Source organism: Garra rufa, chromosome 5 (genome assembly GCF_049309525.1).
Source record: "Garra rufa chromosome 5, GarRuf1.0, whole genome shotgun sequence".
NCBI classification, from domain to species: Eukaryota; Metazoa; Chordata; class Actinopteri; order Cypriniformes; family Cyprinidae; genus Garra; species Garra rufa.
Genome location: NC_133365.1, coordinates 6,614,124 through 6,641,211, shown reverse-complemented (window position 1 = coordinate 6,641,211; position 27,088 = coordinate 6,614,124). Strand labels below are relative to the sequence as shown.

General features: G+C 33.9%; 3 protein-coding genes across 9 annotated transcripts in view; 1 reads left to right on the top strand and 2 right to left on the bottom strand.

Annotated features, from left to right (window-relative positions):
• LOC141334647 (NACHT, LRR and PYD domains-containing protein 3-like) overlaps positions 1-1,063 on the bottom strand; it is a 68,204-nt gene extending 67,141 nt beyond the window's left edge. For all 4 annotated transcript variants that reach the window (XM_073839818.1, XM_073839817.1, XM_073839819.1 and 1 more), the window contains exon 1: positions 803-1,063. In XM_073839818.1, coding sequence (XP_073695919.1) covers positions 803-852 — 50 coding nt within the window. In that variant the 5' untranslated portion in view covers positions 853-1,063. The remainder of the gene's footprint in view (positions 1-802) is intronic.
• A 3,061-nt stretch (positions 1,064-4,124) lies between these two features.
• On the top strand, positions 4,125-11,000 carry selenom (selenoprotein M). The gene is made up of 5 exons (XM_073841288.1): positions 4,125-4,284; positions 6,443-6,478; positions 6,628-6,662; positions 8,677-8,755; positions 10,329-11,000. Exons 1-5 carry the CDS (start codon positions 4,186-4,188, stop codon positions 10,539-10,541), a joined length of 462 nt encoding a protein of 153 aa, XP_073697389.1. The 5' UTR covers positions 4,125-4,185; the 3' UTR covers positions 10,542-11,000.
• Positions 11,001-14,210: 3,210 nt separating this feature from the next.
• smtnb (smoothelin b) overlaps positions 14,211-27,088 on the bottom strand; it is a 100,194-nt gene continuing 87,316 nt past the window's right edge. For 2 of the 4 annotated variants that reach the window (XM_073839434.1, XM_073839436.1), the window contains 3 exons: positions 24,880-25,031; positions 20,084-20,252; positions 14,804-14,942 (listed from right to left, as the gene is read on the bottom strand). In XM_073839434.1, coding sequence (XP_073695535.1) covers positions 20,105-20,252; positions 24,880-25,031 — 300 coding nt within the window. In that variant the 3' untranslated portion in view covers positions 14,804-14,942; positions 20,084-20,104. Of the gene's footprint in view, positions 14,943-20,083; positions 20,253-24,879; positions 25,032-27,088 lie in introns of all 4 variants that reach the window. The other 2 variants (XM_073839433.1, XM_073839435.1) reach the window with 1 other exon arrangement.

The following is a 27,088-nucleotide window of genomic DNA, read 5'->3' as shown; positions in this document are numbered from 1 at the left end:
CAAGATACATATAGACTCGGCAGTCTACAGGCTTTGGACTGTGAAGATTATTTCAGAAATTAGTTCAATACTTTCAAAAATAACATTTATTGTCAATCATTTAATCATTAATCATTCAGTTAGCAAAACTGAATTTAGTTTTAGTTCACCAATACACTGATTTTTTTCCAAACTTGATAAAATGATAAAAATGTACAAAATAAATGTTGATGTCAAGTATTATTTAGTATTTCATACATTAGGTTTTTATGGCTCATATATGCAGTTCATTGCAATTCAGTGATTATTAAGAGATGCACAAATAAACCTTCCTCAAAAGCCTGTAGTGGCATATTCAATATAAGCATATTCTCATCTACTTTTAACATGAAAAAAATATGTATATTAAAAAACTTTAACATTAAAAAATGATGAATACATAATTAAGAAAACCCAAGCTCGTTCAGCCCAGTTGAATTATTACATAAACATTATTCTCGCATTTACATTATAAAAAATCATGAAAGATTTCACATCAAAATGCTTTACTTGATAAAAAAACAAAAACAAAACATGAAGGCATACAGTAGGTTGCGTACAACAGTTTTGATCATGTGTGTGCGCTTGGATGAGATAAATGCAGAACACAAATAACAAGGACACCATACTTAGCCACACGACACTTTCACTTTCACTTTATGATTACTGTCAAACACAATATTAAAACAAATGTTTACTGTAAGTTATGAGACAATAAAATGTAACACACACTACAAAACAAGCATTTTTATTACAAAGGGGTAAATGTTTGTTTTCAAAGTACCTGCATCCTGGAGAAAAATCTTGATTTCGGAGTGTTTGTGTGTCATCCATGATGAAGCTGAACAGACAGAAGAGAGAGATCTCCAACTCTTACTCTGAGTGGAAATGACAGACAAATAATTGAGTTGAACGGATCCTGAGAGTCGGAGAAACAGGAGAACGACGGTGGCGATCACTCAAATACACAATGTTAGCAACGAAACCATTTAATTTGGTTAAAAATAAAACAATCAAACATATTAAAGAGCACACGTCCTTCAGGAGAAATATGAAAGCGGAAGTCACCACCCTGCATTCCTGATTGCGACACTGATCCTGGATCTTCTTCCTCTATTTTAATCGCGCATTACAATAAACAGGATTTTCTGCATTTATGATCCAATTTCATTTATATGTTTTTTTCTAAGTGTGTCAAACTAGACACGTAGATTTCGTTTCTTTAAGCAAGAGACAAAATATGAAACACATGAACAAGATGTTTATTTGCTCTATTACAGACGGAACTGACCTCATTGTCATTTGAAAGAGGCAACCGATGCATTTTAATCACGATCCAAAAAAGGATTATTTGAACATACGTTTAATTTAATTTTAACATTTAAAGCAAACAGAATGGTTTGACTTCGTGAAATTTTTCTACAAATCTAAATTCTCTCTCTGACAGCAGGTGGCGCTTAAGACCGCTGTAAACAGAGCAGTGCTGCACTTATTAATACATTAATATGCATTAAAGGAAATGCCATCAAAAGTTTTCTAAAGACAGTCAGTTCCCTTTTAAGATACTTTACTGTAAACCTCCAATTCAATATTTATATTCTTCTTTGATTGTAATTTTGTCCTCTTTCCATCTGTCTTTATTGTGTCCCGTCTCCGGCCTCTGTTAACATATTCTTTCCAAACTTGGTAATATTTCCACATAATTCTAGTGGTCCTCTGGCTCCTCCGTCAGCCTCGCTCACACTGTCTCTGTCTACCTTACCCACGGCGCCGCCTCATTCCTCTGACTCTTAGATTATGCTTTGGTTAGGCCTATGACTTCACTCTGGTCCTCTGTGCCTCCTGCTCCTCCTTGGTTTCCACCGTGAATCATCGTCTCTCTGGCTCCACCAGGTTCTTCCACCTTGTGGATTCCACCGTGGACTCTTCCTCTGTGGTCATCTCCTCTATAAGGGTCTTCAGCTCTGCCATGGTCCCTTTCTACACCAGTTCCATGGTCATCTCCTCTGTCAGCTCCTGCATAGACGTCTCCATCTTTGCTGGTCCCTTATGGGGGTCTTCAGCCCTACTCTGCAACCTTGATCATCTCCTCCATTCTCTTCTGTGCGAGAGGCACAAAGTGCACCTTTTTATTGTTTTCATTTAATAAAATAAATAAAATTAAAATCCTCTCGACAAGAATGACTTACATGCTGAACTGTTTGTTGAATCTTTAACCCTATATGCATGAGCAATAATACACAGAATATTTGACAAATTTCAGTAAATACTAACAATTGTTGATGTGCAGGTTGATGTTGTTTAGATTTCTGTTCGGTTGCTGTTGAACTGCATAATCCCCTGTGACTCTTTTACAAATACACCTGTCATAACATCCTCCTGACTACCAGCAATAGAGTTTTGTCCATAATATTTTGTAATGATCATTTAAATCTGAATAATTTCCACATTCTTTCTCATAAAACAACATCTCAGGAAAATGGCTTTCAGACTTTCTGTTATGAAACAGGAGATTAATTTCATGCATGTCCACTGTAGAGGACACCAGGACTTGCTGCATGTTTATTACACATTTTGGGAAACACAACAAGTGACCAGGGAAAGAAATTATATTTCAATGTTGCTTTGAAATATTAGACATTATTATGAAAATCTTGCCAATTATTACTCCCATTATTACACTTATTTGTTCATTATATGTTGCCCCAAAAACACATAAATATATAAACTATACACAGTTTATAGACACATTGTTTATAATGGGAAAACCTGTTCATGGCCATTTTACACACATTTCGCATAAAGAAAAATGTATATATCTTTCAAAAAATAGTTGAGAATCATCTGTATATAAAGGTTGGTATGAAAATAAAAATTAATTTGTGATTAAAACAAAAATGGGACTGTTTTTGCTTTTTTGTCTATTCGTGTTTTTTTTATTTCAAAATTTTTCAAAAATGTTATTTTTTCAATTTTGTTCTTATAATCTAAACAATGTAATGACATGAAAACATACTAAAATCTCAAAGAAAAAATGTCCTGGTAGTCAGGAGGATAACATTAATTTGACAACCATATCTTATTATAAAATGTTTGTTTATCCAGAACCACTGAACTTTGAATGTCATGTCCATACCCAGAATCATGCGTTGCATGTTAGCTATGTGTATTTGCATTGGGTTTATCTGTGTTTTACTCTTGGATCTCTCTATAGCTGCAGAAAGTGAGCCATTTTAATAAGATGAGATGTTTGTGTGTTTAGTGAGAGTGATTATGTGAGCTGAAACTGTCACTGGTTAGAGTGTCTTCTACAGTTTTTCACACTCTGGTGCACACTAGACTTGAGTCTCTGAACTGCATCGGCTTCTGCACAAAGCCAACAAACAGAGACACTGCTCTTCACTACAGCACAACATATTATGCATTTAGGCTCTATACATTGTTTATACTAGATATTTTCCAATCCTTTATTTTTCCATTTAGACACAAATTACAAAGTTTCCCAACATTTCAAAATAACATTCTTCTATTTAATATTTGACTATATAAAGAAAAAAGGAATCATATGAAAGACTAAATAAAAAATACAATCAGTCATACAGACTAAAGAGTATATTTAATATTTTTATCTTAATTCATTTGCTTATGTGATTGGTTTGTCACATACACAACAAAGAAAGAAACTGACAAAGTCAAGTTAAGTCAGCTTTATTTATATAGTTGTTAAAAATGGTCATGCATATTTTGTTAATGCATAAATTCTCTTCGTGATATATGAACTACATGGGCTTAATGTTTATTGGGTCACAAGGATTTATCGACTTTAAAATGTGGGTTTTACCAGAAAAAAAGTTGCTCTAAAACACATTTGAATAAAAGCCTATATATTTTATTTATTGCATTCTATACTTTTTAAATGTATCCATCACTGGTAAGCATATGAAATACGCACAAACTCAAACTAAACACTGAAATTGTATCATCTTATCACTAGATCCGTAGTTCAATTTCACCTGTATGGGGAATTTCTCTCTCTGCCTCTAGATAGCGATAGGTGTTCCCTTCAAAATCAACACGAAAAAAAGAGAAAGAGGGAAATATGAGCTTCGTGACGTGGCAGAGTCAGTGGAGAGCAGACAGATCAGTTTGGGCATCGTCTCCAGCAGCATGTGGACACTCATCCTCACTGCCCTGTTTCCCTCCATCATTTTAGCAAATGAAGTGGACACCAAAAAACTCGATGGTCTTGCGAGGGCCAGAGTAGAGGTGAGTGAAACCATTCATTCAACCGTTCAGAAGTATCCAGCAGATTATGCGTTCAGATTCGAAGATATTTGGCTTGTAAACATGAGAATGCACCTGGAAACACTTCACCTGCTTGACTAACAATAATCGTTTGCTTGAACTGGAAAATCTCCGACGTTTTTGCATTGTTTTTGATGAATGTGTGAGCTAATCCCTGGAGTAAGGGAGACATTCAGGAAGTATCATTTATAAATCTCTGCTGCGCTTCATTGGTGAACAATACGAGACTGATGATCGCTCAAATAAGTTTTGAGTTCATGTTTTTAATCAATGTTTGTAAACTGAAGTGTTTGACGCACAGGAGTTTAGTGAACGATACTGATGCACCGAAATGAAATCAGTGCTTTGCTTTGAGTCCATCAGTTCAAATGGAATGTCAAAATATAAGTCTGTATAAAATTCACATGTCAAAATAAAAGTCTAGCCTGAGAAAAATCTTTTAGAAAGTAGTGCATGCATTTAGGCCAGGGCCCGTATTCATAAAAAAATCTTTGTGCAAAGAGTTGCTCCTAGTGACAAAATTCTAAGAAGATTTTTAGAAATGTGGGTGTTTCCTGTTAAAATGAAAGAAAAGATCCTAGTAAAGAAAGCATCTTGTATGGACGAGGATTTTTAAGTGGCTTAAGAGTTTCTTTAGCAAAACAAAACATGAGGAGGGCAATGAGATATTTTGCAGAAAATGCATGACAGTGAGTTACTAAGATGCTACACATGAGATAATGTTTGTGAGCAATTTTATTAGAGACATGCTAACATCTCCCACATGCCATAGTGCAAGAAATGGAAGTAATCGCTTATTTCATGAACATATTTGGCAACTGGAAACAATGCAACTATGCAGCAATGATGATTTGGGTCTTTCACACACACAATTACAGCACTTTCACAACCGTAATGTGCTGATGTTCATTTCCTTATTAAATACAACATTAACAGCATGGTAAAAAAAAAAAAAAAAAGTGAACATGTATGTGTGTGTGCAATAAAACACAAAATTACAGCAACAATTTATTTATTATTATTTTTTTTTCTTTTTATTCCAAAGTTATAATTTCAAAGTGAAGGCTTATACTACAGTAGATCCTACACTTAGTGCTATTTTATTTCCTTCTTGGGCAACCAACCAATCACAGTCTTCAAAAGGCTGTGTCATAGCTAGCAACAGGGTCAACCCCGCCTCCACACTTAGATAAAAGATTTAGTCTTTTCTTCGTTGCTCTTAGATTGGTCCTAAATCACTCTTAAGCTAAATTAGGAGCTTTCTGAGATTATTCTTAGAAGCTTTAAGAATACGGGTCCTGGTTTTACAGACAAGGACTAAGCCAAAGTTCAATTGTCACATTTAAGTAAATTTATGCCATAATAGAAAAAAAAGCATTACTGGTGTGGGTTTTGAGACAAAACAAGACCACTGACGTATTTCAAAATCAGTCAATGCAAGTTTCTTTCAGTTGAAACATATCAGAGCCTGTATTCACAAAACATTTTATCTTACACTGCAAAAAATGCTTTTCTTACTGATTTTTTTGTCTTGTTTCCAACCAAAATATCTACAAATTCTTAAATCAAGAAGGATTTTCTAGACAAGTAAAAATTGTCTTGTTTTCAGTAAAAACAAGCCAAAATTAAGTGATTCTTTGCTTAGAATATGCAAAATAATCTGCCAATGGGGTAAGAAAAAATATCTTATTTCAAACAGAAAACAAGATTATTTTTCTTACTCCATTGATAGATTATTTTGCTTGTTTCAAGCAAAAACACACTTAATTTTGACTTGTTTTTCCTTAAAACAAGACAATTTTTACTTGTCCAGAAAATCCTTCTTGATTTAAGAATTTAGATATTTTGTGCTGTTGGTTTAAAAGGTTACTTTGTAGACCAAAAGCTGGAGTTGTGTACAGTATGTGAGAGTGCAAACCTGCCAAAGAGAGAGGAAAGAGAAGGCAAAACCGGCCAAAATCACAAACACAGACAGAGATTAGTCCCAGTGCTGTTGTAGTAAACATCCACGCTCTTGGCCAATCAGATTAGAGAACCTAAATAGAACAGCTGTACAACAAATAGTGACTGGAAGTGTATTTTAATTGTTTCTACATATCTTATTTCTCACCTTTCCCAGACGTGTGGTGGATGACAGCTGAATAGGCTGAGGGAGGTGAGCTTACAACATTCACTTCATATCATCACTGTGATATTATGTTCTCTAGATGAACAGCAATAATGACAAGTATTACTGAAAACTTCACATCAGCTTATCTGGTTTTACTAAATTATTTTCTTCTTTCTCCTATCAATTCATAACAGGTCAAGGCCTTTGTGACCCAGGACATTCCTCTTTAGTATCCTTTAAAATCACCTGACGACCAGACAGCCAATCATAACAAGAATGTTGATGAAAAAACAAAACACTTTACAAACGGATGTTTATAAAAATGCCATATTTAACAGTGATGTTAAAAAATAAGTTGTATATGTATGAAGTATATTTATCTGCATATTAAAACATTTAATTATTTTTAATATCTCATATGTGACCCTGGACCACAAAATCAGTCATAGGTTGAACGGGTATATTTGTAAAACATAGTATGGGTCAAAATAATCAATTTTAATTTTATGCCAATAATCATTAGGATATTAAAGATCATGTTCCATGAAGATATTTAGTAAATTTTTTACCTTAAATATATCAAAACTTAAGTTTTGATTAGTAATATGCATTGCTAAGCCTTTCATTTGGACAACTTTAAAGGTGATTTTCTCAGTATTTAGTTTTTTTTTTTTTTTGCACCCTCAGATTCCAGATTTTCAAATAGTTGTCCTATCCTAACTAATAGATCCATGCATAAATGCAAATCTTATTTATTCAGCTTTCAGATGATGTATACATTTTAATAGCAGGACATTGACCTTTGCAGTCCAGGGTCACATTTTTGTAATTTTGATAAATTGGCCTTTCTGAGTTGATCACTATAGAGTACTAGATAAAAAATTAACATGAATCATACATTTTTAGTTTTTGTTTTCCATTTCATCATAATTCATGTTTATTTTTTAAACACTCATATATTCCAAATCTTAAGTCTCCAGAACAAAAACTTACAGATGATTTACTCACCCCCTTGTCATCCAAGATATTCAAGGGCTTCTTTAGTCGTAGATGTTTTTTGAGGATTTCAGGATTTCTCTCCATATAGTGGACTTCTATGGTGCCCCAGAGTTTGAACTTTCAAAATGCAGTTTAAAGGCAGCTTTTAAATCTCTAAAGCAGAGGAAGAAGAGCCTTATCTAGGGAAATGATTGGTTATTTTCAAAAAAAAAAAAGAAAACCTCGAATGCTCATCTTGTCTAGCTCTGTGTGAACTGTGTATTCTGGTTCATGATGGTTAGGGTCGAAAAACTCCCATTTAATTTTCTTCTTATACTTCAAAATCATCCTACATTGCTGTTTTGTAAAGGGTATTTGATGATCTTTGCATGTTCCCTTTGTTAACACTGGGTCGGTACTTCTGCAGCGATGTAGGGCGATTTTATAAGAAATGAGATGGGAGTTTTTCGACATATCCTGAACCAGAATACACAAGAGTTCACACAGAGCTAGACAAGATGAGCATTTGAGGTTAAAAAGTATATGAATTGTCAATTTTTTTTCTAAATGACCAATGGTTTCACTAGATAAGACTGTTCTCGTTCTCAGATCGCTCAGAGCTCTTCGATGCTGCAACTTTTGAAAGTTCAAACTCTGGGGCACCATAGAAGTCCACTATATAGAGAGAAACCCTGAAATGTTTTCCTAAAAACAAAGCACAAAGTAAATTATCTGTACATTTTTGTTCCGGAAGTGAACTTCTCCTTTATTTTTGTAAATGCAACTTACGTTTAACCTAAAATACACCTAGAAAACAACATCTTTCATTCTTAAATGTAGGGATCTTTTTACAGTCTTTTGTCCAGCACTGTTTCCACTCCCTTCTCTCTTTTCACTTCCCTCCAGACGTATATCTGCATGTCTTTATTGCTGCCTTCTACTCCGGTTCTCCAGCTACAACATCCAGTTTCAGCTAAGGTTACATTAGGATTCTGTAATTCGATCAAAAAACGAAACCTTTACAGAGTTACAGCTTTTAAACAGATTAACTTTCAGCTGTTCAGGTATTTGTCATGTGATATCCAGTGGCGTATCCACATCCTTCGCCTTTCAGTCATTTCTTTGTTCAGCTGGAATGTGAATCTATACATTTACACATTGACCGAATCTAAGGATGAGTGTAATTCTCAGGACACTTGTCTAGTATCTATCAGGCCGGAGGCAGTTTTAAGTGTTAAGTACATCCTTAATGTTGATCCGTTCAGCCACAACCTGGTGATGAAGCACATTCCTGGAGCCGACCCTGAACTCATCCTTCTCAACCACTACTATGAAGAACTAGATGTAAGTCAGATGTGTTTGTGCTTAGCAATTTGAAACTATCATTTCAACATCTTATAAAACAAGGACTACCATTTCTACTCAAGTGCAGAAAAAATGAACCGTGTATTTTGGTGCATTGTTTACCATTTGTATAACCATAGTTTTACAACAAATACCATGGTTAGTGTAGCAAGACCATGGTTAATGTGTGGTTACCATGGTATAACTATAGCAACCATGGTTTTTGCTTTTATTAGTAGTAAAACAATGGCTAATTTTAATAAGGGCTGCCTCGAATCACGTTCATCCACGCAGAGTTGAAGCACAACCAAAACCTTAAGATGCATGCAGTTGCCAAATTGTGAACTTTTTATTAAAGAAATTAAACAATATGATACTACTTTGCAAAATATTAGAAACAGAGAAGCTAAAAAAAAATCTATGAAGCACTGTCACTTTAATTTGGTTAATTTTCTATTTATTAATTAATGGCATAAATTTTTTTACCACTTGTTTTTGTTTCTCTCTGTATACCCTTTGTCCATTTCTTCTATTACTATTGTGAGATGTATATTTAAGCAATAAGGTACGAGAGGCCGTGCTGTATCGTGAATAAATCACGGCTGAAAGGCGTTGTTAGGCACGACGCGAAGCAAAAGGTACTTGAGGCCGATACAGCACGGCCTCAAGTACCTTTTTGCTTTTATAAAACGGTTACCACACAATAAAAATATTAATATCAAAAGTATATATTAATTTATATGTAAATTAGGTTGTACCTTTTCTTATAAAACGGTTAGTTCCATTCCTCAATTCTGATTGGTCAGCAGCTGTGTCGTATTCATGATACGGCACTGCTATGACCGCTTCACTCAACGGTTTTGTGTATCATTGCACCCCCTTAGCAACCACCCTTAGCAACATAAACACAGCTGCAGCAGTTAGGGACTACTTTTTACAGCGCAAGGCAGTTAATGATTTTACTTTATGAAAACATACAACTTAATATATATAAATTAATATATATTTTTGATTTTAATATTTTTATTGTGTGGTAACCGTTTTATAAAAGCAATAAGGTACTTGAGGGCCGTGCTGTATCGTGAATAAATCACGGCTGAAGGGGTTGCAGGCCCTTCAGCCGTGATTTATTCATGATACAGCACGGCCTCTCGTACCTTATTGCTTAAATAAAGTAAAATCATTAACTGCCTTCCGCTGTAAAAAGTAGTCCCTAACTGCTAAAGCTTTGTTTACGTTGCTAAGGGTGGTTGCTAAGGAGGTTCAATGATACACAAAATCGTTGAGTGAAGTATCATGTATCATGAATACGACACAGCTGCTGACCAATCAGAATTGAGGAATGGAACTAACCGTTTTATAAATTTGTATTAATATGTACATAATTGCATGATTTAAAAAAATGCGTTCAGTTTTATTTTTAACCACTAGATGGGACAAAAGTTACACAGAGTAGCTTTAATAGGTTCCTCCTCATAAATGTGACATCATTTGTTGAGTACTGATGTAATGTAACTGTTTTATGACTTACGCATTTCTTTCATCTTATTTGACACTTTTATTTCCTTTGCAGAGAATCCCATTATCCGAAATGACTCGCAGTGAGATTAACGCACTCTTGGCAAAACTGGGCTTTTATAAAAAAGAGAATCCCGAAGACCAAGTGCCGGAGGAGTTCCGCTTCGCTCCAGCGAAAGACAGTCCCTTCGAGGGCCAGTCCACCGGCCCGCCCCCTGAGACTGACACTGACCAATCAGAGGCCGATTCCCAGCACACAGATCTGTAACCCCTTACATAAGAGAGATGGCGTGGGATGTCAGTGGTGTGAGACCTGCTTGATTTACAATTACTGTGAGAACTAGAACAGAGCTCCCTCCAGAGTTTAATATGGCCATGTTTGTGTTTCAAAATAGTTTCTATGACTGTCAACACACACATTCAACCACCTGATTTGATTCTGAGTAATGTTTTTAAATTCAGACACTGATTGGAAAATATGCATTTAGAAGTTCAGTGCAAGTGTGCGAGTAGTTTCTGTTTGTGTCAGTGAACTGTGTCTCGCTGTACTGTACAGAACCTCATTTCTGCCCAAAGGGGACGATAATGATGTCCACAGCTGTAAAAGCCTGAGAGTGGCTGCGGACTGATGACCTCTGTTCTCATGGGCACAAATCAGGCCTCTGAACAGACTGTGGGAGCATAAAGGTACCACTGAGAAAATAAATGAATGAAATATCAAAGCAAATACGTGTCTATTTTTATGATGCAAAAGATCGTTTTTATAATTGAATGCATCTGTTTCTAAGTTGCACAGTGAAATCATGGCAGTGCAAGAGCACAAGTAGCCTATTGCTGTTATAGCTTAGCAGAAAGCCCAATTCATTTGATAAAAGACCCATGTTCAGTAATGACATTAATGATCCTAACCTTAATTAAAGCAGTAAAAATTGCAGGCCTTTTATGTGGCATTAACATTGTAACAACTTCATATAAGATATAAAATTGAATTGATGTGCTGTCACATGCACATATATGTGACCCTGGAGCACAAAACCAGTCTTAAGTAGCACGGGTATATTTGTAACAATAGCCAAAAATACATAGTATGGTTCAAAATTATCGATTTTTCTTTTATGCCAAAAATCATTAGCATATTAAGTAAAGATCATGTTCCATGAAGATATTTTGTACATTTTCTACCATAAATATATAAAAACTTGATTTTTGATTAGTAATATGCATTACTAAGAACTTCATTTGGACAACTTTTAAGGCGATTTTCTCAATTTTTAGATTTTTTGCACCCTCAGATTCCAGGTTTTCAAATATGTGTATCTCAGACAAACATTGTCTTATTTTAACAAACAATACATCAATGGAAAGCTTATTTATTCAGCTTTCAGATGACGTAAGAATCTCAATTTTGACAAATTTGCACTTAAGACTGGTAGATAAGACAGAGGAATAGATACACGTAGTATGCATCTTAGCAGTTGTATTAAATGTAACTTGCAATTTTTGGATTACACAAATACATTTTTAAAGCCAGTTACTTTATGTGACCCTGGACCACATAACCAGTCAATTTTGAAAATTGAGATTTATATATCATCTTAAAGTTGAATAAATAGCTTTTTATCCATGGTTTGTCTGGAATCTGAGGGTGCAAAAAAATTAAATATTGAGAAAATCACCTTCAAAGTTGTCCAAATGAAGTCCTTAGCAATGCATATTACTAATTAAGTTTTGATATATTTACTGTAGGATATTTACAAAATATCTTCATGGAACATGATGATTTTTGGCAAAAAAGAAAAATCGATTATTTTGACCCATACAATATACCCGTGCTACTTAAGACTGGTTTTGTGGTCCAGGGTTACATATGTTAACGGAAATTAGTGTAAAAATTATTTAAAAACAACCCATAACCATTGAAATAATCTGATTTTTTAAGAAATGTTTAAAAATGATTTAATTTTTTAAAAGCAAAACTATCTTCTTAAATCATTAGCTCATTGTTAGGTCATGTTGCACACATAATTATAAATATTTTTGATTTCACTGCAAAAAAAGGTTTTGTTTCTAGTCAAAAAATAAAAATCATAAATCAAGAAGCATGTACAAGATAAGCAAAAAGATATTTAGTCTTGTTTCCTGGGGAAAAAACATCTAAATAAAGTGCATTTTGCTTAAAAGAAGTAAAATTATCTGCCAGTGGGGTAAGAAAAATAATAGTTTTAATCGTATTTTACTTACCCAATTACTGCAGGTGAATATGGTAAAAAAAAATAATTATCACCTTAGTTACCCAGTTGATTGGTTGCATTGATAATTGCGAACATTTTTTGTATTACAACTTTTATAAAGTGTTAGGTTTAAATATGCAAATTAGGCATTTTTGGGGAATAAAATCAAGCAAATTATATGTAAACAAACCCTCTGTAAAAACCTTCAGAATATAGACAGGAATAAAAATTTAAAGTTTGGTGTGTGTAAGTGCTGCTGAAGTGGAGATTTATGGCTCAGTCTAGGAGAAAAAAACTCTTTTTCAGAAAACTGCCTTTAAAAATATGTATTGTAATTCAAATCTATAGACACAAATAGATAAAGTGCTATAAAATGAACACTTAACAGTGTCTTTTGGGTGTTTTCTTTCCACTACACTCTTAAAAATAAAAGTGCTTTTAAAGATTCTTCACCATTTTTGGCTCCACAAAGAACCATCCAGTCAAAGGTTCTTTAAAGAACCATATTTTTTCTTACCTTTTTATAATCCGAAGGACCTTCTTTCGCCACAAAGAACCTTTTATGAAACAGAAAGGTTCTTCAGATGTTAAAGGAACCACTTAGACAAAAAAGGTTCTTCTATGGCATTGTGAAGCACCTTTATTTTTAAGAGTGTAGTCTGAAAAAACACTTTATGAAACACCAAAAATCCCAAAATCTCAAACATGACAGGTGCATGAAAAAATCTTTTTGTTCATCTTGAGTTAAGAATTTTTAGATATTTTGATTAGAAACAAGACAAAAATACTAAGAAAGATGTGCCTCTTTTTCTCAGTGTTCCTATTTTGGAAAATGCAATAAATGACAAACACATTTTTTGGTATCCTGTATGGTTTTAATGATTCCTATACAAAACCATGGTGTAGGAAAATACTGAGTGAACAGGAGTTTTTGAAAGAGTGTTTACAAACAACATTAGTGTTCACGTTTCAGTGTGAATGAATGCTATTGAGCTCTACTCATGCAACCTTCAAGTACCAAGCAAAGTCAGTCTCTAGTGCGGCTGCTGCAGTAGCTGTGTTTCGTCTTCAAAATTAAATTATGTGCATTCATTAAAACGATTAAAACTACAACTGTCTTTAGAACCAAATATATAAACATCATTGACCTCTTCAGATGAATTTACTGCTAAAACATTCTTCTTCTTCTCAAACTGACTCATGACTTGACTAGGGTTCCTCATATATATATACACACACACTGTTTAAATTACACTTTGTTACTGGCTGAAAGCCATGATGTAAAGATGTACAAAATAAACAGACCCTTAAACCTTATGTTTTGGGACATTGCTTTCAAATGGAGTTCAGGAATATCAACAAATGCAAAAACTCATCTATAAATAACGACAATCATAAGTGCATCTATACATGCATGTCTTTTCCAAATGAATATTTCCAAGAATATAGGCCAATGTCTGTGTTCAGTGAAAAAACAAACTTTTGCACTGCAAAAAAAGTTTTTTACTTAGATTTTTTGTCTTGTTTCCAGCCAAAATATCTACAAATTCTTAAATCAAGAAGGATTTTCTAAACAAGTAAAAATAATTTTCTTGTTTTCAGTAAAAACAAGCCAAAATGAGGTGTTTTTGCTTGAAACAAGTTAAATAATTTGGCAATGGGGTAAGAAAAATAATCTTGTTTTCTGTTTGTACCCCATTGGCAGATTATTTTGCTTGTTCTAAGAAAAACTCACTTCATTTTGACTTGTTTTTACAGAAAACAAGACAATAATTTTGACTTGTCTAGAAAATCCTCCATGATTTAAGAATTTGTAGATATTTTGGCTGGAAACGAGACAAAAAATCTAATAAGAAAGCATTTTTGCAGTGCGATTAGAAATATCAACTATTAGTACGGTGAAAAACATTTAAAAACAATTCAGGAGTTGCGTCTCGCACTAACAAGCAGTGAGATTAATATTCTCGCAATGGTTTTAAATAAACAGAAGAAAATGCAACCTTCATTTTTAAAAAAACACAACTAAAACTTGACGTAAACTTGTGAAAGCATGCAGGTCTGAGCTCCAGTACCGTGAAACCGTAGATATGGGCCATCGACATCAAATAATGCTTCGTTTTCAGCTGGTGAAATCAAGTCGTAGGCATCCTGGGAGTTGTACTAAATATAACTTTTTGGAGCAAACTAGTTTTTAGTGTAAAAAGATGCCAATAGAGTTTTTACAGCTGTTGAAATGTAACAGGATGAGAATGAAAAGCGAGTTGTTGGAGCATCAGAAGTCCGAGGTCTGCTGCGCGCGGCGGGCCAACATCATCTCATGTCTGCGCAGATGGTTCACCAGCGACTGAACGTACGTGAACACACACTTGGAGTCGGGTTTCTTCCCCATGATCATCATGTCCTCCACCTCCAGCAGGGGCATGCAGTTAGCATGGGCCCTAATGGAAACACACACAGTGATAAAACAGTGAATAGATATCAAACTAAAGGACTCTGCAGTTGATCTGCCTGACCAACAGGGTGCAGCACTGACATTTGATACAGAGAATCCACTCACTGGGTGCTTTTATTGCACACAAACTATTAACCCGCTGTGGAGAACCACAGAAAACCATTTCCATTTGTTTGTGAAAAAAATCTACTTTTTAAAACAAAGTTTTTACAGTAAAACACCAACCACGAGTCTCGAGACAAGATACTGCACTGGAGTAACTTATTTTATAGTAATATTATAGATTTCATAAATGGGTCTATATCAAATACCTGTTTGATATATTAGGGAAAAAATATTCTTAAAAAAAACAAACAAATAAAAAAAGCTATGGTTTATTTTTAAAAATAGAAACCGAATATGCATACAGTTTTGTGAAAAAAAAAAAAAAATTATATATATATATATATATATATATAAAGCATGATACAAAACCTTTTTTATTATTTTGAATTCAAATTTAGTTTTCATTTAAATTTTAGGTAGTTTTAATAATTTTGTTGTGTTTTGTCATTTTTTTCCTTAAAATTGTCTAAATACATTTGTATTAAATTAACTTCTTAGTTTCTTGATATTTAGTACTTCAAGTTTAGTCTTTTAATTAGCTGAAATAAACATTAACTGGATTAATTAAAAAACAAGACGTATATTTCAAGTAAAATATGAGTTTTCTGTTTTCTGCAGGACAAAAAAAAAGACAATTTTATGTTTTTATTGTGTGTATATATATATATTTTTTACTCAATTTGTACTACAAGTTGTCGTTATAATATACTTATTTTATATTCATATTAAACCTAGTATATCAAAATAAAACAAATGCCTGTTTGATTTATTAGGGAAAGAATATTCTTAAAAAAAAAAAAAAAAAAAAAACTTTCTTTTTAAAAATAGAAACCAAATATGCATAGTCTTGTGAAAAAATAAATGCATTTATATACATTTATTTATTAATTTTTTTTATTTTTTTAAATTTCATTCAAAATTAATAATTTTGTTGTGTTTTGTAATTTTTTCTTAAATACGTTTGTATTAAATTTAGGTTTCTAGTTTCTTGATGTTAGTACTTTAACTACCTGAAATAAACATTAACTGGATAAAAAAAAATATTTCAAGTAAAATGTGAGTTTTTTGTTTTCCACAGGACAAAAAAAAAGACAATTTTATGTTTTTATTGTGTATATATATATATATATATATATATATATATATATATATATATATATATATATATTTTTTTTTTTTTTTTTTTTTTTTTTACTCAATTTGTATTACTAGTTGTCATTATAATATTATACTTATTTTATATTCATATTATACTACAGGGCCATTGAATGCTTGAATCTGATTGGCTGACGAACGTTCTAGAGGTGTGCATTATATTCAGGGATACGCATGGCGAACGTAGTTCCAGGCAGCTTTAGACCGCAGTGCATGTCTGTATCACTTCGCCATACGATTTCAGTTATTTCAAAGGTCCTTACAGCCCAAAACAGCAAAATAACTAAAACTCACAATGACACTGGCCAAACTAATAAATACAGTAAACATCAGGATAAAAACGACAGATTATTTCCCTGTTTTTTCCCACAATATATTACGTTTTATTATGTACGGAAAGCACAAACTCCATTTCTCTCGCCCTCTCTCACTCACCTCACAGACGCACACACATAACGTTACAGTTTGCACTCGCGTTAGCATTCGCGCTAATGTTGTTAGGGCTGCTCTGACGATGAACAACTTAAAAACGACATGACAGCTCTCACACGCGAGGTAACAACGCCGTGGTCTTGAAGAAAGTGAACTTAAAGTTTAACTGTTAGTAGAGACGATGCTGCCAGTCACCTTTGAGAGACACAGACGTGAGAGAGGTAAAGTCATACACTTTACAGTTTCTCTCCCTCACTCTTTCCGTCTGTCTGCTTGTCTGTCGGTCTGTCTAAACTTCATTATTAACGGCATTATTTTGCTATTAACAGCCCAAGCGTCGTTACTAGTTCTAAAATGACGTTTTGGAACTAGCAACGAAGCTGTTGAATGAGCTGCGTAAGAAATTAATCCTACTCACAATAGCGTTTTAAGGTCCGTAGAATTCTACGAAAATAATGCACACCCGAGGTGTAACGGCCACTCCGCTTCGCGTCGTGACCGCATCACCACCTCGGGTGTGCATTATTTTCTAAGAATTCTACGGACCGTCGTCAATTATTCCTTACTTAAACCTAGTATATCAAAATATAACAAATGCCTGTTTGATTTATTAGGGAAAGAATATTCTTAAAAAACTAAAAAAACTAAAAAAATACAAAATAAACTTTCTTTTTTAAAATAGAAACCTTATATGCATATAGTCTTGTGAAAAAATAAATAAATACATTTCTATACACTTATTTATTTAAAAATTTTTTTAAACATTTTTTAATTTCATTCAAAATTAATAATTTTGTTGTGTTTTGTAATTTTTTCTTAAATACGTTTGTATTAAATTTAGGTTTCTAGTTTCTTGATGTTAGTACTTTAACTACCTGAAATAAACATTAACTGGATAAAAAAATGTATATATTTAAAGTAAAATGTGAGTTTTTTGTTTTAATTTAATAATGAAATCATTGATGTGAGAGACCTTGTGCATTACACTAAACATTAATTTATTTGTTGTTTTTTTGGAATTGTTGTAAAAAAATTAGAATTTTTCGAAATTAGAATTGTCCTTGCTCTTTCAGGTCAAGGTTGTTGTAAAGGCAAAAGAGAAAGCTCTAGAAGTCGTGATTGCAAACATTTAGCATGTGCCAAGAACAAGCTGAAGAACACTGTTTGCCTCTGTTTAGTGTCCGATGTGCTCTTTAAACTGGTAGCTAAAGCAGTGTATTTGAGCAGGCCAGGCTTTGATGCTCTCATCTGACATGTCTAGGAGCAGGACCATGTTTGGGCATCGGCGTCTCCGCTGCTTCGGTCCGTCGTTTCATGCGCTTTCTCTCTGACAAAGCGGGTGAGCTGGCAGACGCACAATATTTTGTTATGCTAATCCGCGGAAACTGACAAACAGCGCGCTGATAGAGACCAATACCTGTCATGGGGCGCGTGTCGGACCCGAGGGCCTTACCTTTTAAGCTGAATCACTAGGTGTGCTACAACTGCATCATTTGTGGCAATAAGCAACACTTGGAATTATCAGAAAATATCAAACCACACTGCAAAAAATGCTTTCTGACTTATAATCATGTTTTCTGTTTGAAATAAGATTTTTTTGCTTACCCCACTGGCAGATTATTTAGCTTAAACTCACTTAATTTTGACTTCTGAAAACAAGACAATAATTTTTACTGGTCTAGAAAATCCTTGATTTAAGAATTTTGAGATATTTTGGCTGGAAACAAGACAAAAAAATCTAAGTAAGAAAAGCATTTTTTTCAGTGCAAGTGCTAATAGTTGATGTTTGCTGATCTTAGTGACTGTATGAAGTCAGTAGTATTCGGCTTTCATGTATCTCAATATGTTGTCCTCATGATGCAATCAGCTCTATGTGAAACGAAGCAGCTATTATTAAAGTCTCACTCAAAAATGAAAATTAGCCCATGATTTACTCACCCTCCAGGCATCATAGATTTATATCACTTTCAAGGTTGTTATAATTTAGCTTTTTTAAATTTGTTTTATTTTAATATCGTTTTCAAATTTGCAATAAAATTTGGTTTCGTTTTTATTGGTTTCATTAACAATCTTGCTAGTTTTACTTTCGTTTTTATTTTGCGAACACATTTCTATTTAGTTTTTATATAGTTTACAGTTTTAGTTTTATAGATATCAAGATTTCCCCGCAATTCTATAAGCAAAATAATGTGGAACAAAATATTAATTGCTGCAGTATTTAAAAGTGTTTAATTTAAATTAATTATTTAACATTTTTAAACATAATATATAATAATATATTTAAAATATATTTAATTCACCAGTTTTTAATGTGAATTTTTTTTATAAAATGTTTTGAATGAATAAATGACTCCCTCATAAAAACATTACTGGATGAATCAACGTTTTTAAAGGAATATTTCGACAATTTAACAATTACTTGTTTCCACCTAGTGGTGAAACAATGCAACCGTCACAATTTTTTTTTGAAGCGCCAATTACTTTCGAAAGATGTACAGTGTATTTAATTCCATTTTATTAACCGACATCTTTGCTGCCGACCTTCGATGATTCAATTCATCCATACTAATAAGCAAAAATTACTCAAGATAATCTAACATTTGTTCTTCCTTTTTTATTGCTGAAGAGTTGACATTTTTTTCTTCTGTGGTCTAATGTGCAGACGTCAATTTACTTTTCTCTAAGCTTGAGGATTTTGGTGTAAAATAGCCAAAAATAGAACTTTTTATATTAAAAACAAACAAGCAAGCCCTGCCCAGATTTAAAAAGTAACACAAAAGTAACGTAACGCATTACTTTCTATAAAAAGTAACTAAGTAACATAATTAGTTACTTTTTTAGGGAGTAACTCAATATTGTAATGCATTACTTTTAAAACTAACTTTCTCCAACACTGTAAATAAATAAATAATAAATTAATTAATTAATTAATAAAAATAACGACTTTATTCAACAATTCGCACATGCGTTGTGACACTCTCCAAAATGGTGCCAAGGTGACGCAGAAGAAGAACAATTGTTGAGTCTTTTTGTAAATTGCAAAGTCTTTTTTTTGTGCATGAAAAGTATTCTCGTAGAATTCATTAAAATCTTCATTTGTGTTCTGAAAATGAACAAAGGTCTTACAGGTTTAGAACATGAGGGTGAGTAATTAATGACAGAATTTTTAATTTTGGGGGAACTACTGTATCTCTTTAATGTGTGTATTTTTAACATTTTAAAATGTGAGTCATATTTTATTTGATTAACTTCAAACAAGTAGATTTTTTTCCTGGTTTGGCAGTACTTTTTTAAAAGCATTAAAAAGTGTAATTTTTTTTTTAAACAAAGGTTCTTAAAGGTTAGTTTGTTCCATCCATCATCATGTTTAACTCTCTCCAGTCTTAAAATTGACTGAGCTGCGTTTCTCCTCAAAGGTCAAGATCTGGCTCTCACCGTTTGCTCTGAGATTTGACTCTAGGAAGAGTTTTTGGTTTTGACCAAGCCCTTCTGCACCAATCCCCTGTAGAACTCTTGGAGGTACGTGTACACGCACTTCCAGTCCGGCTCCCGCATCCGCACCATATCCTCCACATCCAAAAGCTGCGGACAGTCTGCCAGCTTCCTACTCTCAGGCCGACCGGGGGGACAGAGGAAAGGAAAGAGGACAGGAACAACAGATCGAGTGGGACATACAAGGCCAGTGAGGAAAGAGAAATGAGACACACAAGACAAAATCAAAAAGCCCACATTAAACTCTGTGATGACAGCATACAGTATGTAAATGTGTTTTCATGCCTTAAAGTCACAACAAATACATGTGCAAAGACAAACAACATCAAAAAGAGCAACAATGCATCCATTCTGTGATCTCATTATGCAAATGTGACTGTGAACAACAACAACATACATTATGGAGACAACAACAGCAATGCAAAAAGTGACAACTAAAGACGTAACCCTTCGTCTCCAGACAAACGCTGTTTGTCCGACTGTAAAACAGCCTGTAGAAGCTCAGTGATGGATCATGCTGGAGCGGTGGAGACTGACCTCTTTAAAGGCACACATCTGTTAATGCTTGTAAAAAAACACTAATGCCCCAGATATTCACTAAGAGGCACTTTAAACACAGGGAATTTTCTCCTTGGCAACATTTCATATTGTCTTTTACAGAATTCTATATAATGAACAGCTGATTTCAATTTTTTTTAAAACATACAAACTTATTTAATTTGTTTTTTAAAGAGTCTCAGTATCTGTCCTAAATGGTGAGATCCGAATTTCTGGATTCCAATGAAATGCATTGATATAATACTAGACTAGAATGCTTTAGCGATGCATTATTTCTACCTGTACAGTGAGGGGAAAAAATATTTGATCCCTTGCTGATTTTGTACGTTTGCCCACTGATACAGAAATGATCAGTCTATAATTTTTAAGACAGGTTTATTTGAACAGTGAAAGACAGAATAACAACCAAAAAATACAGAAAAACGCATTTCAAAAAAGTTATAAATTGATTTGTATTTTAATGAGTGAAATGAGTATTTGATCCCCATCAATCAGCAAGATTTCTGGCTCCCAAGTGTCTTTTATACAGGTCACGAGCTGAGATTAGGAGCACTCTCTTAAAGGGAAAGACACCTGTCCACAGAAGCAATCAATCAGATTCCAAACTCTCCACCATGGCCAAGACCAAAGAGCTGTCCAAAGATGTCAGGGACAAGATTGTAGACCTACACAAGACTGGAATGGGCTACCAGTCCATCGCCAAGCAGCTTGGTGAGAAGGTGACAACAGTTGGTGCGATTATTCGCAAATGGAAGAAACACAAAATAACTGTCAATCTCCCTCGGTCTGAGGCTCCAAGGAAGATCTCACCTCGTGGAGTTTCAATGATCATGAGAACGGTGAGGAATCAGCCCAGAACTACACGGGAGGGTCTTGTCAATGATCTCAAGGCAGCTGGGACTATAGTCACCAAGAAAACAATTGGTAACACACTACGCCGTGAAGGACTGAAATCCTGCAGCGCCTGCAAGGTGGGGCTCAAGAAAGCACATGTACAGGCCCAATGAACATCTGAATGATTCAGAGGAGAACTGGGTGAAAGTGTTGTGGTCAGATGAGACCAAAATCAAGCTCTTTGGCATCAACTCAACTCGCCGTGTTTGGAGGAGGAGGAATGCTGCCTATGACCCCAAGAACACCATCCCCACCGTCAAACATGGAGGTGGAAGCATTATGCTTTGGAGGTGTTTTTCTACTAAGTGGACAGGACAACTGCTCCACATCAAAGGGACGATCAATCGGGACATGTACATTCAAATCTTTGGTAAGAACCTCCTTCCCACAGCCAGGGAATTGAAAAAGGGTCGTGGATGGGTATTCCAGCATGACAATGACCCAAAACACGAGTCAAAGGCAACAAAGAAGAGGCTCAAGAAGAAGCACATTGCAGTCCTGGAGTGGCCTTGCCAGTCTCAAGACTTTATTCCTATAGAAAATCAATGGAGGGAGATGAAGGTTGGAGTTGCCCAATGTCAGCCTCGAAACCTTAATGACTTGGAGAGGATGTGCAAAGAGGAGTGGGACAAAATCCCTCCTGGGATGTGTGTAAACCCGGTGGCCAACTACAAGAAACGTCTGACCTCTGTGATTGCCAACAAATCATGTTTTGCCAAGGGGTCAAATACTTCACTCATTAAAATGCAAATCAATTTATAACTTTATTTTTTTGTAATTCTGTCTCTCACTGTTCAAATAACCCTATTATTAAATTATAGAATGATCATTTCTTTGTCAGTGGGCAAATATACAAAATCAGCAAGGGACCAAATCACTGTAAATGTGATTTTTTTTGCATTCATTTCCAACTATTTCCCACAATAGGCAGGAAGCAGTTTGATACCAATGATGGTAGAGTATTAAAGTGAAGTAATATATTAAGGTAGATGCTAATGTTTACAACTAAACAAGCCGAAGCAATTACAGATGGTGCCTTTAATGATGACAAGAGCTGGGGCAGTGAGATACACCAGTGCTCACAGTCAGGTGGAGGAGGATGAAATGAGAAAGTGTCTCCTGGAATTACCTGGACACTCACTAAGCAAAGGGGAAGCTGGTTTAGGCCTATTCTCAGGTAACCGAACCACATTGACTTGAGTAATGCTCTTCTGTTAGCAGACACTATTCTGGGGAAACTCGTGAGTGTTCGGCTGGATGTTTCTCATTTAGAAAGGAGCTCAAATGCATGAATGTTATGTTACTGGGAAAAGGAAAGGAGCAGAGGAGAAATGTAAATGATCATTTAAAAAGGTTTAGTCATTTAAGTGGAGCTGAGTCAAAGAAATTAATCTGAGAGGACTGGAGATGCAGATCGGATGAACTTGTTAATAGATTCAGCTGTATTTAAACAGGCTTAGAAACAAAGCAAAACTAAAAGAAGACATAAGTATTTAAGACATATAATTGGCCTTATATAGTTATATTACCATGCAAATGTTTGGGGTCAGTAAGATTTATTTTGTAATTATTCAGCAAGGATGCATTAAATTAATTAAAAGTGACAGTAAAGACCTTTCTAATGTTACAAAAGATTTCTAGTTTAAATAAACGCTGTTCTTTTGAACTTTCTATTCAAAGAATCATGAAAAAACTCAAACACTGCTCATAATCATGAAATGAGTAATGATACTGAAAATTCAACTTTGCATCATAGGAATAAAATTACATTTTATTATATACGCTGCTGCTCAACAGCTTGGGATCAGAATGATTTTTAATGCTTTTTAGTGTGCAGAGTGTTTTTCTGCTTATCAAGGCTCAGTTTATTTGATTAAAAATACAGAAACAAATATTTTGAAACTTTAAACCAATTTAAAATAGTGTTTTTTTGTTTTAATACACTTTACAATTTAATTTATTCCTGTGATGCAAAGCTGAATTTTCATCAGTGGTTGATTTATTCTTAAGTGTCACACGATCCTTCAGAAATCATTCTAATATGCTGATTTATTATTAGTTGTGCTGCCAAATATTTTATTGGAACCTGTTCTTTTGTTCAGGATTCTATTACTTTAACACATCCTTGGTGAATAAAAGTATTAATTTCTTTAAAAAAAAAAGAAAGAGTAAAAATGTACTGACCCCAAACATTTGAACAGTAGTGTATATTGTTAGAATTTTTTTTATTTTAAATAAACACTGTTCTTTTTAACATTTTATTGATCAAACAATCCTGAAAAATGTATCACAGGTTCCAAAAAAATATTAAGCAGCACAACTGTTTTCAACACTGATAATAAATCAGCATATTAGAATGATTTCTGAAGGATCATGTGACACTGAAGACTGGAGTAATGATGCTGAAAATGTAGCTTTGTATCACAAGAATTACATTTTACAATATATTCACATAGAAAACCATTATTTTAACTTTTAATAATATTTCACAATATTTAATTTTTTTGATCAGCATTGATGAGCCTAAGAAACGGCTTTAAAAACCATTAAAAAATCTTACTGATCCTAAACGTTTTACAAGTAGAAAGAAGTTGTAATAAATTCTAAAAATATTACTTTTACTGTAGTTTATTAAAATTAAATTCAGACTTAGTGTGCATATAAAACTTTTCAAAAACATCCTACTGAGCCCAAACTCTATACATGAAAGCAGGTTCCTAGGACAAACTGACGTTGGCTGCTTTTGGAGTTTGACAATAATGGAAACATGGGGGAATTCACTAAGAATCAATTGCATCATATATTTGCATGTGCTCTCTGTATGGCTTTAAAATCTGGCTCAGAAATCAATCATGCAAATTAGGTAAGCAGACCAGCTCAATCTGGCATGGTTTACTGCGACTGTACAGCATCGCTTCATCGCTGTGACATCCCGCTGCAAGATGCAGAAGGTGTGAATGACATATTAGGATACTGGCCCGGTAATAAAACAATGTGCACAAACATTTGTACACAAACAACTGTTTGCTGCCAGCTCTGCGGTAACAGCAACACAACTGCATGAGGCCAATGTTTTCAAAATGCCTTATTTGCATAGATGGAAACTAATGATAGCTTACATAAATTGTAACATCAAATGCAATATATTAATGTAAGAAGAGCTGAGCTCGCCAGAAGCAACTGCTTAGTGAATTCACCCCATAGTGCAGGAACTCAAATCAGAATTGTATTCCTGCCTGAGATATTGGTTGTCAATTCTTGTGTGTGATATAAGCGGCTGGACTCACTCTGCTGTGCTGAACGCCACCTCGAAGTTCTGTCTGCGGTTTGCAGGACTGAGGCTGGAGTAATCGAAGGCCTCTGGAAAGAAGTTATGCACCAGAGCACAGAACGCCATGCCGTCGCTCCAGCTGGAGGAGAAGTTCTGGATGTCCACATTCTTCATGACAGAAACAATACAGAGACAGAGAGCAACAGTTAGTGGTACAAATGTACTCTAGCATTCAACTGTCTGTGATCAGTAAGATTTTAAAAGTCTCATCTGTTCACCAAGGCTGCATTTATCTGAATAAAAATAAAGTAAAATCAGTATTGTGAAATATTATTACAATTCAAAATGTTTTCTATGGAAGCCCATTTCCGCCACTGAACAAAAAAGGCAATTGCGAATTTTAATCTCAGAATAATCAGACTTTCTTGCAATTTTTGAGTTTACATCTCGCAATTCTGACTTTTTTTCTCAGAACTGTGAGATATAAATGCATAATTGCAGGATATAAACTCACAATTGCAAGAAATAGTCGGAATTGCAGTTTTTTTCTCACAATTGCAACTTGCAATTCTGTCTTTTTCTCCCAATTTTTTCTGATATAAACACGCAATTGCGAGTTTAAGTCTAGTTCTGAGGAGAAAAAAAGATATGTTCACAGAATTGTGAGTTTATACAAACAGCTTTGCTTCACAGGAATAAATTACATTTTAATATATACACTGCTGCTCAAAAGCTTGGGATCAGTAAGATTTTTAATGCTTTTTAAAGAAGTATTTTCCACTCATCAAGGCTCAGTTTATTTGATTAAAAATACAGAAAAATCTTTAATATTGTGAAAGAATACTGCAATTTAAAATAGTGGTTTTCTATTTCAATACACTTTAAAATATAATTTATTCCTGTGATGCAAAGCTGAATTTTCATCAGCGGATACTTTAGTTTTAAGTGTACTTTCAGAACTGTGAGATATAAACTCACAACTGCGAGAAATATAGTCAGAATTGCAGTGTTTTCTTCTTGCAATTGCAACTTTGTATTATGCAATTCTGACTTTTTGTCCTCAGAATTTTTTTCTGATATAAACTCGCAATTGTGAGTTACAAAGTACTGAGGAGAAAAAAGACTGATATGTTCACAGAACTACAAATTTATACACACAATTCTGACTTTATAACTCACTATTGTGAGTTTATATCACACGATTCTGGCTTTATCAGAATTTTGAGTTTATATCTCACAATTCTGAGAAAAAAAGTTATAACAATTATAACAATAACCTTTTTAAATTTTTTATTCAGTGGCGGGAATGGTCTTTCATAGTATTCTACTTGATTATAAGTTAAAATGTAATTTATTGCTGTGATAAAAGCTGAAATTTCAGCATCATTACTCTAGTCTTCAGTGTCACACGATCCTTTAGAAATCATTCTTACATGCCAATTTGCTGCTAAATAAATATTTATTAATATTATCAATGTTGAAAACAGCTGTGCTGCCCAATATTTTTGTGGAAACCGTGATACATTTTATTTTTCAGGATTCTTTGACGAATAGCAGCATTTATTTAAAACAAAACTTTAATTTATTTGTCTTTACCGTCACTTTTGATCAATTTAATGCATCCTTGCTGAAAAAAGTATTAAAAATTACTGACCCCCAAAATTTAAAACAGTAGTTTATGTATACAAATACAACATATCTTAAAGAAATAGTGTGAATGACAAAATAGAAGTAAGTAAATAATGATCTAAATTTTAGTCTGTTCCTCAATACTTCAGTACAGCACAGTAATGCAAAAGTCTAAGACTGTTTTGGAGTCATTTTGTGGTGATTTCACTGCAAAAACTGCTTTTCTTATTTAGCTTTTCTTATTTGTCTTGTTTTCAGGATTTTCTAGACAAGTAAAATTGTCTTGTTTTCAGAAAAAACAAGTCAAAATCAAGTGTGTTTTTGCTTGAAACAAGAAAAATAATCTGCCAATGGTGAAAGAGAAATAATCTTGTTTTCTGTTTGAAATAAGATTTTTTTTGCTTACCACATTTGCAGATTATTTTTCTTGTTCTAAGCAAAAACCCACTTAATTTTGACTTATTTTTTCTGAAAACAAGACAATCCTTTTGACTTGTCTAGAAAATCCTTCTTGATTTAAGAATTTTTAGATATTTTGGCTGGAAACAAGACAAAAAAATCTAAGTAAGAAAAGCATTTTTTGCAGTATTGTAATT